Raw genomic sequence first — 16163 nt, 5'->3', positions numbered from 1 at the left:
GAGTTGGAGGAATCAGTCTCAGTGGAGAATGGCCTTTCCTGTAAACCAATACAGAATTACACTGCCCTGGCTGGTGCTGGGTCTACCACTGTGCATAAAGGACACTGACATTTTAGCACTTGATTATGCAGCAGGAAAGACCCCTGCTGAGATTGAATGCTGTTGCTGCTGGGAACATCAGTGAAGGCATATGCAGCTTCACTGCCAGATGACACTGCTGCCTGTGTTTGCTAGCCCAGGGATCACACAGCTGAGCCATTTTCAGTGCTGAGGGTGTCCTTCCACACCAGAGCTGCCCTGGGGACTCACTGTGCCCACTTGCACTGGCAGCAGCTGGTACCTTCAGCAGCAGCACAGGCTGTGAGCTCTGAGAGAAACCCTTCCATTCTGAGGCTAAAAAGTAAAGCTGGCAGGCAGGTCTAGTAGCTGGAGCTGAAAAGCAGTGTAGAACCTCACTCTGAAGGATACAGAGCTTCAGCAGTGTCTTTGGCCTTTATTGGGAATTGTGGGCTTCAGCAGCAGCTGCTCACTGAGAAAAGTCTGGGCCAGGAAAGCCTCCTCCAACTTCATTTTAGTTGCTGAAAGTGTGAGATCTAGATTTCTGCAGTTGCAGATGTTTAGTGTTGTTATTATTATTACTTAACACATGCAAAGTGCCCTGTGCCTATTGATATGGATGATTTTTGCTAAAGAGATAAAGCCACATCTTTAAGAAGAGCTCAGGGCATGTGAAATAGTAGTACAAATTATGCTGATAGCTCCAAGCATTCAAAACTTTCATCCAGCAGCCTTCCACAGCAGGGACTAAGAGGGTCCTTGTCTCTCCTCACTGTAGAATCAGCCCTGGAAGCTTGAAAGCTCCCCAAAGAGAAGAGTGTTCAGCCAGCTGAGGATGTTGGAAGCTGGCTCACACCAAGGGCAGTTTGACAGCCCTGGGTGAGGATGTATTCCTGACTGGTGTGTGTTTGTGAGTAGGGCAGGTCTGCCCAAAGCACTCTTCCACACTTCCATAACCAACACTGCCAGCCCCCCCCTCCCACTTGGCACTGCTCCTGTGCCATGCCTTCATGAGTACCAGTGCTCTTTAGGGCTGTGTGTGCAGCCAGGGGATGAGAAGGGCAAAGAAGCTGCTCTAATTCAGAGTAAGCCAGGGAGAAAACAAAGTGGCAGGGTCCCCAGTCCATGTAGCCCCTCATGTGAGAGGTGACACGGGAGCAGCAATGAGCAGCCAGGGATAGAGAGGAGATGTGGAGACTGCTTTAGGTGGCACTTGCCTCTAGAATTTTTGGTAAAATGACAGCCAGTCAGTCCTGATGTTTCAAAAGGACAAACACATTTCACAGAATGGGGATTTTCATGTATCTGCATGGTGTGTGAACCAGCAGTCCCTCATGGAGATGAGTGTGCTGAGTGAGACAGGCTCATGCACACAAATGCAGATGGTCTCTCTACCAGTGCAGGGTGCCTCTACTACCAGTACATGAAAGGAACTGACTATTAGAAAACAGTAGGAATCCCCATTCTGAACCTCACACTTTACAAAATACCTCAAGTTAGACATTGAAAGTCTCTAAGGAGCTTTGAAATCTTGGTCTAACACAGAGCCTCATTCCAGGCTGTATAATATCATAAAACCTCCTGTGAAAAGCACTAATTATTTCATAGCTCTTTAAACTTCCTCATGATTTTTAAATAAGGGGGGGTTTTTTGCCTTCTATAGCACAAATCCTATTAATGTTGGTATTAGTTATATGGTATTAGAGAAATTACGATAGTGCTATAACCCTCTAATGCAAAACCACAGGAAATGGATCCAGAGATTTCAGAGACATAAGTGTAAGGATAGCCTTCATTCACACTCTGAGAAACTGGACCCTGCCCTGGCTTTGAACCTTGTTAATTGGCCAAGTATGGATTTTTTTCCTGATAATTCTTTTTTTCCCCCATTCTCTATGACAGAGAAATTCAGCATTGATTTAAATGGACTGAACTCAAGTCTGAGAACTGGATGCACTAGTCTCACATTCCTATTAGAAGCAGAGAGGAAAGCCGTACCAAGCAGGAATGTTTCTACATGAAGCGGTCAAGCTGGAAAAATCTGACTTATGCAGTCTAACTGCTATAAAGTAATTTCTCATGATTTTAATGAATTTCATTTTTTCTGTACTTTCTCCTTTGAAAACCCATGTTTCAGAAACACTCTACACGTAAGAGTAAATCCTTGGGATGAGATGTGAGAGGGCAGACACAGAATCACAAAATCTGCTGAGTGGGAAGGGATCCAAAAGGATCATTGAATCCAGCTCCTGGCAGAGCACTGGACACCTCAAGAATTCCATTGTGTGCCTGAGAGCATTGTCTAAAATCTTCTTGAGCTCTGTCAGGCTTGGTGATGTGACCACTGTCCTGGGGAGCCTGTTCCAGTGCCCAAACATCCTCTGGGTGAAGAACCTTTCCCTGACATCCAACCTAAACCTCCCCTGACCCAGCTTCAGTCCATTCCCTCTGGTCCTGTCACTGGTCACCACAGAGAAGAGATCAGTGCCTGCCCCTCCTCTTCCCCTCACAAGGAAGTTGTGACTGCAGTGAGGGTTCCTCCTCAGTCTCCTCTTCTCCAGACTGAACAGACCAAGTGATACCTACAGCAAGACCTGATATGAATGCATAGTTGACCTTGCTGTTGAGCCAGCAGCAGGGTCAGCATGAGCAGCCAGTAATGCACAGACCCTGTCAGTGCTGCTGACTGCCCCTGTTCTACCAAACTCTGGAAATGGGGCTCTGTGCTGCTGCTTCCTCAGCAGAAAAAACAACTTAGGAAGCTCCTGAATATGTTGCTCTCACTCACTGCTACCTTCAAAAGTAATGTCACACTTTCCATTATCCAAAATCAGTCTCTAGAGCTGCACTATAAAAACTGGATGGTACAAAATGTGCCAAGTTAAAATGAAGAAGGATCTCTGACAAGCCTCAGGGTCTTGCCATTTTCAAGGTAGTTGTGGAGCAGTATTACAGTTCCTTTGTGAGAATGTGGTGTGCTGTATCCTACAGTAAGTAAAGGATTTAAAAAGAAGCAACAGAATTTGCAGTACCTGTGCACCTTTTATGCCTTCTTCAATTTGATGTCACTTTAATTGGCTTTAAATTTTTGATGAGATGACAAACATCAAAGGAAAGTCATTTGATTTACTCCTGTGTCTGTAAGAAAGTTGCCAAATATAAAATGGTTTACAAAGTCTGCTATGAACTTGGCAGATTAGACCAAATTATTTCTGCTATTCACAGGACCTATGCTTAGGACTTCAAAATTAAGTAGGCTTGAGCAATGGATTCTTTTTCTCTTCCATTTCAGGGTGTATTTTACTCACCGCCCAGATCTTCTCCAGCTGTTCATGAGTGCCAGAAGTTGCTGCAAATATTGGCTGACCCTGGAACATTTCCACAAATATACAGCCTGCACTCCTGCAAGAAACCCAAGGTATTAACTCATTCACATAAATGATATATATAATATGATTGTTTGGATGGGTGGGGAGAGAGGCAGGGATAATTGTTGGGATGGAAATTTATAAATTCTGATTTGTAAATGCAGAAGTCTTGATATAAGCTCACAAATCAAACAGGATGGGAGCAGACCAAAGGTAAGTTACATTCACATGCCTCCAGGATTTCAGAAAAAAACCCAAAGGGGTCAAGGTTCCATACAAGTCTTTTCCTATCCCCCTTTTCTCATCAGCACCACCCACTAAAAAAACAATTCACTGTTCACCAGCAGGACAAGACAGGTGATATCTTTGGAAAAGAAACCCACTAAGCACTACCCTTTTTTTTCCCAGTACCAAAAAAATTGTTTCAGGTCTCTGTCCCTTAATCCTGTTACAAACTATGTGAAAAAAGGGTCATGGCAGAAGCCTGTGGAGTGCAAGGTTACTTCCCACGAGAAAAGGGTACAAAATTGGAGTACTTACAGTAGGAAAGATAAGCAGGGAGATACTACATGCTTCATTGGCTTGAAGGATGTATTAGATGCAGAAGGAACCCAGGGGCACTAACTGCTATAGCCATTTCCCTTCAGAAGCAATTAGCTTTGCCTTGGAAAGCTGAAGGTTTGATTTCATAGCATAAAAAACCTGGTCATAACAGCAAGTTAAAATATTCTTATTTTTATATCATCCCTTGCTCTGCACTTGTACCAAAACAAACCAGCCATCTTAAAAAAAAAACCAAAAAACCAACACCTGCCAAATTGTTTCATTTTAGTAAGATGGATTAGTCCTCATGGCAGTAATGATGAAATAGTTGTGAACAAGGTAGACTTGCCTATTTGCAACTATTCCCATCTCTTACTGTATGGTATAAAACTCCACTCATTTACTTTTTAATAATTTCCTTCCATTTTCTCCCTAGGATTTCTGTCTTTTCACTAAGTCCCATTGCAACCTTTTGGGTTTCAGTCTCATTCTTCTTTGGTTATATCATATTTGAGTCCTTTAAGCTGAACTTTTGAAAAGCCAGCTTTGTCTTACAGGCTCTGATAGTATTATTTTCACTTGCTTGGCAATAACTGGTAATCTCTTCTGGTCATCTGCACTCCTGTGTTACCCCTTGCACGAAACTTAATCCACAGGTTTTGCAACACAGTTTTTTCTGGTGTTTCAGAGCACTACCACAAGATTAGACATTACTTTGGAGCCCACAGATAGATCTAGTGAGAGCAGGGTCATACCAGCAGTGTTTTCACAGCTGATGTACGTGCTCAAGTGGCTCACCCTATTTTGCAACCACAGGGGCTGCTGTAATCAGCTGATTGCATTGCACAAGTTCAACTGTGCATGGTCAAACCAATTTAGGTACTCTTGATTTGTAGAAGGAAGAGAAACAGCTCTCTGTGTTTTTGGAACAAGTGATGCTGGTGTTCTACCACAGTTTGCATTCTGATATCCTAGCTAGAAAGGGCCACTAGACTGGCAAGAGCAGGAACTTTGGAAACTAATGGTAGTTAGTAAAGCCTTGCAGTAAAGCCCTCAGCTTTCCTTCTGAGAACTACAATTACTGCTCTGACAGCATTATGAGGATTTTTCTGATAATTCTGATAATGAGGATGATTAAAACGCATCTACTTTTAAACGTTTTTAAATATTTAGACCTGGAGTTGTTTTGCTTTCCCCCTTTTCCTTCTTTTCCATCTAATATTAATTTCTCAAGTCTTCTTACCCCCTCCAGTCTGTAAGTTTCTTAGAGGGTCTCAGTCCTATAAAACTGTCTTGAGAAGAGATAGGGCAAAGGGAGGGATCTTTAGGGAAGAGGCTTAGACATGATATTTTAGCAAGTGCCAGATATGCACACGAATCAAAACAGTGACAGCTAAAGTACAGAGGAGATATTCAGGGATATTCAGGGAGCAGAAGCAGAGCTGGTTCAGATAGTACAGTTGTATCCATCTGCAATCCCTGGGGAACACTGCACTTCCTCCTCAGTTGCAATGCTGCATCACACAGCAGACAGGTTCTCACCAAGATTAAGATCTAGGATATCTCTATGGCATCCCAGAGTTCCCTCTCCATGTTTGGGGGTTTTTGTTGGCACTAGGAGATGGCAATTTTATATTTAACCAGAAATAATATTCTTCTTCTTGTTCATCACCAGGCCTGGTCTGTACAGTGAAGCCCTTAGCCAGTATCTCCCAGTTTGGCATAGTGGGGCAATGTGAACCAGGCTGAGGAGAAGGCTGTAGTGAGCCTGGCAGGTCCATAATAAATGACTGCATGCAAACTCCTATTCTACATGAATCTACCAGGCAAGATCACTGTGATTTTTTTCTCTCTTTTTTAAATGGAAGATTATACAAGGAAAGCCTGACTGAACAGAAGATATCTTAAGGCAGTCATGATGTTTGCAGGCACTAATGTGGCTGTGCATAAAGCACTTGGTGTTTTTCAAAAAAAGAAAAAAAAAGAGTCCTCCTGATATGCAGTGTAATCTCCCTGAAATCCCTTAATTGAATCTTCTAAAGTCCTGAAGAGATAGTGAGGGAGAAAGAGAGAGAAAAGAGGTACAGAGAGATTAAAGCAGCTTTTCTAGTTAGTCCAAGAGAGACCAAGTCTCCTTCTATATCTCTTTCTTCATCTATTCAAGGCTTCATTCACTTCTCATGTGCCTCCCACTGACAGTATTGCTACTCAAGCACACTATGCATGAATTGCCATAATGTTTTATTTTGTTATAATTGGTTTCTTTAAACCAAGGCTTTGACACCCACTGTCTCATGCCATTACCAAGGGCATTCTGACCTGCCTTCATGTAAATTGCAGCATCCAAAAGACGTAGGGTTTTTTTTCCTTTCTTCCCAATAGACAAGTAACATCTGTGTGAATTCACATTATTTCCTAATAGACAAAAATTGAACTTAAATGCAGTGTACATCAAGATAATAAATGACTCTTGTTAGAGGAAGTTACTGAATAGAGCTCCCTGAAGTACTCTCTATTCTCTCAGCGTGACATCTTTTGTTAGGGCAAACACTTTGAATGTTGTTATTATAAGGAGGCATTATAACAAAGGTGCCTATAGTGTGGATGTAGTTCAGTGGGACAGAGAGCACTGTGCTGTGAGAGCTGGGATCTTTCTACACCACTCCTATGCTGCTATTCATTACACAGAGCAAAGTTATGCAGTGGGGATGTTGGTTTTGCATAGGCAGAAATGACACGCTTTCTGTGCATAGCTGGCTTTGGACAAGGGTCAGCTTTCAGGGAAAAAAAACAACAGGCTTATGCCTGATACAAACCCTCTAATCTGCTAGGCAGGCATCTTCTTCAAACTCAGCAGACATTTCTGAGAGACTGTCTGGAGGGAAAAATGACAGGTAGTGGGGGTAGCAGACAGGACTATTTAGACTGGCTTAGCAGCTGGAAGCCATTAGAATTTAGCAGGGTTTCCTCCTTAGAGAAGTCTTTAAATAATTAAATTAGCAGCAGTCCTAAGGAAGTAAACAATCTAAAAACTTCCGTTTCCCTGACCTATCCTCTAGACTTGGGTCACTGGAGTGTCTGATAAGCTGCAGACCTCTGGAGGGAAACACAGCCTGTGAAGACCTGGAGCTTTGCTGTTTGTAAACTTAACCAGCCCTTTGCACATTCTTCAGCCTGCTGCACTCCTACCCTTTCTCAGCCTTTGACTCTGCAGTAGTTAAAAATGAGTCCTGGTGGGACAGGTACAAGCAGAAGATTAACTGGTCTGAAGAAAGGGTGAAGCAGAAATAGCATCTACAGATGTAAAATTGCCCAGAACAAGGAAGGTCTCCTGCAACTTCATGAGCTGCATGCTGTCCACGAGCCTGTCAGGACTGTGTTGCTTGAAGTGGGCTCAGGCTGGTGCAGAAGTGAACCAGAAGGTTGATGAATCTTACAGTCAGCCCAGCTACACATCCAAGCCAAAAGGGCCATGGGACCCTGTGAAGCCTTCATCCTCTCCTGTTTTCTGCCCACTCCTAGAGACTCCTCTCCCTTCTATGCATGTAGAGCTTGTTTCCTTGTTTCCCAAATACATCAAGATTTTGGGGTAGAGCTCATACAGAAACAAGGCTTTAACAGACACAGCCCTTCTCCTGAGTGAAATACAGACTGCCTCTGAGACATGGTCTTTGAGAAGAAGGACAAAATATCACAGAAATAATTAAAATCTCATCTCAGACACCTTTCTATCTCCACACTCATTGAGAAACCCTTTAATGCCACATTCTGTTACCAAGGCCAAAGTAATTGATGGTGTTGTTGTGGATTCATTGTTTTTAAACTAAGCTATTTTTGCAGAAGTTACTGCTGACTCAGCTGACTACACAGATACACTTGCATGGACAGAAAGTTCTCTGTTGCAAGACAGGAAAATGCTCCATACATGTTACCAGACAAGATGCATATCTCTCATAATTATTATCAGATGAGGTTTGTATCAATCCATAGCTGAGATGTAGTGGCATCATTCCCAAAAACTTCTATGAACCCTCTATGAAATTTCTACAAAACTCACACATTTTCTGCTCACAGGTGTTAATTCCTCTACTTACAACAGTATCTACTGTAACTTTGGCTGATTTAATTTAATTCAGATAAAAATATTTTTCCCAGGGGACCCCAGATGCTTTGATATTGGTCAGTATCAGATATCTATATCAGAAGAATAAGATGTAGCTCCAAGCAGCACATCAGGAGGGCGGTACCACAGTGTCACAACTTCAGAGGAGTATGTCTGTCTGGGGATGGACTGGGCACGAGCAAGGTCTGCAAAACACCCCCAACAAACCAACAAAAACCCACTGTTTTAGGACAGTCCTTCTACCTGTACAGTGAATAGATGATAATAATTGGAAACAGGACATTATTTTCTCTTTAAACACAAGTAAACTCAATGCAGCTTACAAGAAATTGACAAAAAAAGGTGTTTCTGGAATATATCTCTGGGACAAAACAAACCAAGTAATTGGCTGTGTTTTGTAGGACTTTATCATTTGGGACTGAAGCAGTTATCCCAAACCAATGCCAAGAAAGCTTTTTGGGTCACATATTGCTGTGGACTCTACACATTACATTATTTTCTGAATGGAAAGGGGTTGATTCTTTGTTCTTTTGAACTAGTTTTACATGGCAGTAATTGCTCTGACTTAAATGAGATTAATCCCTGCACCTATCAGGATAAATACAAGAAAAGCTGGACTGACCACATAAATAGTTTCCTGAAGTTCAAGGAAAGGTTATGCTTCTCTGCCTTAATTGTTGTGGATACAGATCTATATGCATGCTGCAGCTTTGGTCTGAGCAGATGCACAGCTGTATCCAAACTGTGACTCACCAAAGTCGGCTAATTTGAGCTCACCGAGGCAACTGATGAGCAAGTTCTGGGGTTTCAGATCTCGGTGAAGAATGTGTTGTTGGTGGATGTAAGCCAGGCCACGCAAAAGCTGGAACATGAAGAGCTGGAAAAAGCCAACAAAAAACTGAAATGATTTTGTGTGACTTTCCATTGATACATTAACTCTGAACTTTAGGAGAACCCTGGAACAAAGCAGAGACAAAGCAAGTAAGAAACCAGTAAAAATCCCAAAAATGAGTAGAGCTGGCTGAGGAGGAAAAAGCTGTGGTGGGTTATGACTGCTCTACAGCTTTCTGAGGTTTTCAGGGTGGAATATTTGGCCAGGAGGGCAGTTTAACTGCAGTCCGTAAATGCACGTTTTGGAAATTTAACTTTTCTTTAGAAATGGACTGTTGATTGCAGGAGCAAGGTCAGCTTGCCAAAACACAGACCCTAGCTCTCAGAACAGCAGCTGTGTTGATTGCAGTGCTCAAGACAGAGACACAAAGACACACAGCCAAAGAAAATGAGAGCCTAAGGAGCTGAAGGTCTGCCCCTTGAGCCAGATGGCACCAGCTGACTAAGTTCCATGGCTGCTGCACATGCCACCAGGGGAGCAGGGAACTGACTGACCTGCCAGTGGGAGCTGTTGGCTTCAAGCTGGGAGAAAACATGAGGACATGATTTAAAAAATACAGCAAATCAGATATGGTGAACAAAGCAAGCAAGCAAGAAGGAAACCAAGCAAGAAAGGAAGCCAAGAAACAAACATCTAACTCCCACCATCATGGTTGTCTAAATAAGCCTTGGGTAAAATAAGTTGGGCTGAAACAAAGTATGAAGCTGAAGAGTGGATAGAAACAAAGCACAGCAAAAGTAATGACTTCACCAGAGAAAATATATTTTTCACCAGAGGTTTAACCTGAAGAGGAGGAAAAACAGTGACACCCATAGGTCATTTTTGTACCAGAAAAGTGTCCCTGTAACATTCTGCATACTTATAACATCTTCCATAGGAATCACTCAGAAAAAACAAACAGCATTTGCAAAACTGAAGCAAGCTAGATGACCCTCCTGAAGGAGCAGTAAATAATTTTGCAGTTCAGTTCCTGCTGACAGTGAGAATTCCAGGCAGGAAAGCAGAGCAGCTGGCTAGTGTTTACTCACAGAAATGCCAGTGAGTACATATTACAGCCATGTGCTCCACGTGCTTTACGAGCATGTCTGGTAGCAGAGCCCTTGAGATCTGTGCCAAAACGACTACACTGCATCTCAGATGTATCTGAGCTTTAAGGATGTTTAAAATCTGAGGCCCCAAAAAACTTCATTAGAATTGGTGTTGCTTAACAACTATCTGGAAAAAGATGTGAACAATGTGGCAACATTTGAAGATGACAGAAGTATTTAGATTAGTTGTGATAAGAAGTGACAGCGAGGAACTTAAGAGAGATCTGACAAAGCCAGATGAATAGGCAGTTTGATAAGATACAAAGTTATTGTTGACAGCTGTAAGATAAATTAACTGAAGTTGCTCAGGAAAAGGACCCAGGCATTCACTGAGGACATCTGCACTGAAACCTTAAGACAGCCTGCAGCAGCAGTCCTGAAAGTTAATTAAATGTGAAGATGCATACAAAGGAAAGCAGGAGACAATCATAACATCTATCTATAAAGTAAAGGAGCATGTTGGGCTGCCTTCAGATCCACTCAACCAATCCCAAAAGCTGAGGGAGAAACAAAAGGGACTTAAATTACTGCAAATATGAAGATAGCTCCAAATAAAAAAACAGTGTGAAGTGAGAGTTTTTAAGTAAAGAGAGGAATAATGTGTTGTAACAATAAGAGGGCACAAATTTGTGTAGAGATAGGTTTCCTTGCCACAAGATGTCATTGTTCACAAAAGCTGAATGTCCGCTTGCAGAAAATAGGAAGAGGAACTAACTGAAAAAAAGCTTGGAGACTGAGAGGGAGCTCATTACATCATCAAAGGCAGATTTTCTCCAAAGTTTTTGTCATATATGTAGCAAATAAATATTAGCAATTTACAATGACCATACATAGTGGAAAATAACTCTTCCTCATGTCTTAAGGGATACGAGTCTTCTAAGGAACTCACCATAACATTGCATGAATGGAGTCCTCCAGGATGCTGGCCCATGTACTGTGCTAGATCTGTGTGCTAAATAAAAGAGAAGAACTTGAGGCAAAGCTTCTGCTGTAAAATGCCTCTACCAACAATGCCTCTTCTGTAAATGTTAAAATATGTAATTGCTACAAGGGTGCCCATTTCACCTAGGTGAACATCTGGCCTGATGCAGCAGACAAGTATGTGCTTAAGCTCTGGGTCACATCAGGCACCTGGCTGAGCTGTTATCTCACCCAGCATTTATGACCTGAAGCTGCTGGTTAACAGAATTCATACTTGTGCAGGAACTAATCACAAAGCTGCAATAAGAAGACATAGTTTCTGTATTTTCTTTATAATTCGGTTGACTACCCTCCAAAGCAAGAGAAGTAGCAAGATTCATGTGGAGAATTTTATTGGTATCCTTCCTGGTCTCCCCATGAGAGCAACTCACAGCTTGGTCATGGTAAGCCACTGGGGTCAGTGCCAAATCTGACCCCAGCTGGGATGTGAGCTCATATCATTATTTCCTATCCTTGCTGTGGCTCAAAAACAGTACTTTTATTGTGTTGGCAAGGCAGAAATGGAGGTAAATAATGTCTGCCACCCCAGTGGACACAAGACATGGAATTATTTTTGCATACAGCTGTCGCATATACAGAAAGAAAAGAGTAAGGCTGTGTGGCTGGAAAGCAGGAGATCAAGAAGGAAAATCAATCACTGCACTAAAGCATTACAACTTGTTTCTTTGCAGATGTCTCATAGTGCAGCAAATTCATTCTGCAGCCACTTCTCAGTACTTCCCAGTACTAGCTCCACAGGAAGCTAGAAAAACATCAACTCACCATGTACTCTAAGACAAATGTTAGTGTCTCCTTGGTCTGGATAATGTCATGAAGCAGTACAATGTTGGCATGTTTCAAACACTTGAGAATAGAAGCTGGGAAAACACAAAAGGAAGATCAACGTTACTGCTGCTGGAAGAGGAAGGAGAACGTGCACAAAACAAGGCAGCGAAAATAAAAAACTGGGGAGTCATAGTCCAGACTTGGCAGTTCTGTGAGGAGTGGCAGCTCCTGAGCCTGAAGGAGGATGGGTCAGCTCTGCAGAGAAGCAAGTATCAGTGCTCCAGGCTCGGCAGGAACCCACCCATCTCTCAGAGGTGGGTCTTGCGTCTGGCCAAAATAGTAGTTCACAGTTCCCAGGTGTCAGTTTATAAGTTAAGGAGAAATAATTTCTTCAAGGTAAATGCTGAGGCAGGACATGGGAGCTCCCAGAGCTGGAAGGCAGCAGCTTCCAGCCTGTCACTGAGCTTCTCATTCTTCTCCCATCCACCTCCTGGTGTGTGCCTTCAGCAGGGCCTGTTCAAAAGACTTCTGGAAAAGCTGGGTTTCTACCAGTTTCCAGCTTCACAACTGCAAATAGAAGTCACTGTAGATCTAAGCTAAATTCTGTGTTTAGTTCTGTGCATATTGGTTACTGTCTCTGGTTAAAAACTCTAAGAGCAGAGATGATGAAGTTACTGAATGAATAGTAACTTGTTTGTATTTATAAAACTAGTGCAAGCTTTTCTTTCAGCCTAACTATCCAAAAGGGCATCATTACAACTGTGTGTCCCTCGTCCTCAGGTCCTGACATGCCTTTGCCCAGCCTTGGCACATCCAGCGTGTGGTGATGCAGGGGGCAGCATGTGGAAGAGTCTCTGGCCCCCTACAGACCACAGAGCACTGACTGATGCTAAGGCAAGAGCTGCAGCCTTCTGAGCCTTTTGGCTGTGCATTGGGTTTGCTGTGTTAGAGCAGGCTCCAGCCAGCACACTCACGAAAGGAGCTTCTCAGCAGAAACTCTTCATGGGGGAAGAGAGTGCACAGCTTAATTATTGGATGCCTTAGGTGTGAGACAATATAGCAGTAAGTCTCTACACAGGAGGAATGTGGGGAAGAGGTGAAGCTGGGATTATTTTGCCTGTAGGTCGCTGGCACAACTGAAGAATCTGACCCAGCTGTTCACAAACTACACAGAGAGAAGCCCTAAAGCCCCCAAAAAGCAGATGTCCCTCACTTGGGATTTTAGTTCTGCTTTTGGCGTAGCAAAACAGCCTCAGAGCTGTTTCAGACCTACTTTTTTCTGCTGATTAAAACCAAATTAGTTTACTGTCAGACCACGCAGTGCTACAAGTTTCATTCAAATAAGGCATGGGCGTACAATCTTGTTTCAGCTGAATTAGCTGAAGCACACAATACAGAGCACGGGCCAGCTGTGGGAGGCAGAGTTTTAGTCACAATCAAAAGCTGCTTTTTTGTTTTTCAAACAATCTGAAAAAGGTATTTGAAGAGTTTCATGCTGGCAAAGCAAATTTATATTGGATTAGCACTTTGCCTTTGTGACTGTAACAATTTCACCTGGTTCTAAAAGCCCTACTGCCAGAGTTGCACTGTGTGACACAGCTGTGGCCCAAGCCTGTGTCAGTTCTGAGACTACTGAGCAGTAAGGGATGCCTGATTCAGCACAACTACTGGAAACAGCAGGTTGCAGAGTAGTTCTTGACCAGAGCTTGGTGTGGCTGCAGCTAAACTGCCTCTGCTATTGATACTAGTCCTTTTAGCTATCACCAGTGTGCACTGCAGTATGGACCTTAAACATGCTCCACACTGCACCTAATTGCATATGAACCTAGTAAAGATACTCTGGCTAGAGCCCATCTGCTACAGAACATGACAACCTGACTCTGTGACACCTCCAAAATTCCACATAAGCGGAGCTATTGCTCCAGAGGGGCAGCACAGAGGGTCCACAGTGAAATGGAGGATTCCAAGCCTGTGCCTCCATCAGGCTTCTGGGAACTGCTCCTCAATTTGCTGCTTCTCCAGCCCCTGCTGGGGTGTCAGGTGCTGCTGCCAGAAGGGAGCTTTAAAGGCATTTTGTCTCTGCAGGGCTTCCTGGGGTGAAGCCTCTCTTTGTCAGGGAGCGCATTCCTCCGGGGGAGCACAGAATGTGCCGCCTTAATAAATCTTGTGCTTTGTTTTTGCTGCTGACTTACATTGTAAATTTGAGGTGTCAGATGCTGCAAAGCTCGGCAGTACACAAAAGACCTGCTTAAAGCAGACCCTTCATAGGATCACCCTTTTTTTCTCCATAATGAATGAAGACTCCCAGCCTGTCCAGTAGAGCATGTTAAAGGGGTGCTGATCTTTAGCTCATCATTAGTTCAATGCAGATAAAGCTTTTAAGGCTTATTTTACTGGTGGGCTACAAGTGTAAATGCAGAGCAAAAGCACCACAGCAAATGAGTGTATAGGAAACTGTAACACAAGCCATTTTTTAAATAGGCATATTTAGGTGTGTCTCTGATTTCACACAGAATTGGACTAAGGACGTAGTAAACTTTCTTGTCTTAATTACAGTTATAAACCTGGAGTGCAATCAGTGACCTCTCTCTACTCTGAGTTGACTGCTATGAGAGGCCTTCTGTGCTAGTGCTGCTCTGTGAAAGGTGGCACATCTGGTCTCTGACTTTACATCCCTGTGACAAGATTAACCCCAGTTTCACAAGTGCAGTAAGAATTTTAAAAAAAAACCCTATGTGTTTCATCTTACATTGATAGCTTTCACTAATACCATAAAACAGACTGGCACAACACTGCACATTTCTGTGTATGGAAGAAAACAGATCATGGTCTTCTTGGGACTGTACAGCAGATGAAAATAGAAGCCTCAGTTAACCAGGTTTGCCAACTTAGTCTGTAGGGAAATGTAAATACTTTCAGCCAAAACCAAGCACTTGAACAAAAGCATTTCTTTCTCCAAGAAATTAAGAAATCTGCAGACATTTTGCCCAGTGCTCTACAAAGTTGATGATAAGAAGAATTTCTCACTGGACTGAAATGACAGATGTTATTAAACATCAGTTTTATTGAAAGTATCTCTCTTCAGGCTGGCATCTGTGATGCTCCAGGTATCAGCTAGGAAAGTGTCATGGTTGTAGTAACAAATCCACAACTGCCCAATGCAGCAGTGGCAAAAGCTGTGTAGCTTCTAGAGAGAGTGAGAAAGCAGCTGTGAAGGAAGCAGCAAGCAAAAGGTGAAAGAGGGCCCTGACACTGCTAGAAAGAACATACTTTGTCTGCAGCTAGCACTTTCATTATCACAGGCATGGATGCATCTGTCACAAGTGCATACACCAGAGATTGCTCCTCTGTCCACTGCACACCTATGCAGCCCAGAGTGAAGACATCCTCCATGACAGGGTAAGGAAACTGAGAATTCTGGGAGAAGGACAGTCAGCACATTGAATAAGCAAGAAATGACTGACGGAAACATCATGGAGCTTTTCAGGTTAAAACAAATGCTCTTCAAGAGTGATGTTCCTCCATGCCTTACCTTCCCGAATGGCTGTAAAGGGCACTCCCTCCTCTGCCTCCAGCTTGATCACTTTCAGTGCCACCAACTGGCTGTTGATCCTGTCAGGGCACAGCAGAAGGTCACATGAAGCTTCTCAGTGCTTGGCATGATAACACCAAAAGTCTCCCAAGCAAAATGTCTAGGGCTTGCTGACCCACTCAAGCTTGGAAGGGAATTACAAACCTCCTCCGTCTTGTGTTCATTAGCAGTGAGCTGGGAGCCAGCCCACCTGGCAAAAGAAGCACTGTGCTGCTGTCCAGGCATTGTCAGAGCATGGCTTTGAGCAGTGGCCCCACTCCACCTTCTCACAGCTTCCCTGCCCCTGTGTGATGGCAGCGTGACCTCATGCCAAATTTTTCACAAGTGCAGAGATCCCTCACCTCAAGGAAAACCTTTGCTCTCTCCCTGGTTCAGCCAGACAATCTCCTGGCACACTGCTGTGGATCAAAGTCTTTGTGGTGGCTACATGGAGGAGCTCCCTGAAAAATTGGGATGGGGCTTTGCAAATATCCTGGTTAAAGCAAAACTGGACTCTTGATTTGCCATTATCTCCCATAAGGAGGTGTTTTCAGCAAGCACTGGGAAGGCAATATTGCTCACCTGCTGATCCCCTTGAACACAGTTGCACAGGATCCTTCACACAGCTTCTCTAGATGTACATAGGATGTGGCAGCTCCAAATGGGATGCCTTGTCTCTGCTTCATGAAGAAATTGGTATATGTTTTAGATTGCTGGGTAGAACAAGAAGCTACTAGTAGGTCATTCAGTAATTATGTACTGATGCATGGCTAGG

The 16163-nt window shown here is 43.3% G+C and overlaps 1 protein-coding gene across 1 annotated transcript in view; it reads right to left on the bottom strand.

Moving 5' to 3' along the window:
* CDK15 (cyclin dependent kinase 15) overlaps positions 1-16163 on the bottom strand; it is a 37056-nt gene that overhangs the window by 19734 nt on the left and 1159 nt on the right. Inside the window, 7 exon segments of the mRNA XM_056496346.1 lie at positions 3366-3460; positions 8157-8276; positions 8845-8968; positions 10961-11023; positions 11815-11909; positions 15350-15429; positions 15971-16068. Coding sequence (XP_056352321.1) covers positions 3366-3460; positions 8157-8276; positions 8845-8968; positions 10961-11023; positions 11815-11909; positions 15350-15429; positions 15971-16068 — 675 coding nt within the window.

This window comes from Oenanthe melanoleuca, chromosome 7, assembly GCF_029582105.1.
Source record: "Oenanthe melanoleuca isolate GR-GAL-2019-014 chromosome 7, OMel1.0, whole genome shotgun sequence".
Lineage (NCBI taxonomy): Eukaryota > Metazoa > Chordata > Aves > Passeriformes > Muscicapidae > Oenanthe > Oenanthe melanoleuca.
Note: the sequence above shows the minus strand (reverse complement) of the source record. Positions and strands in the feature narration are given on the sequence as shown.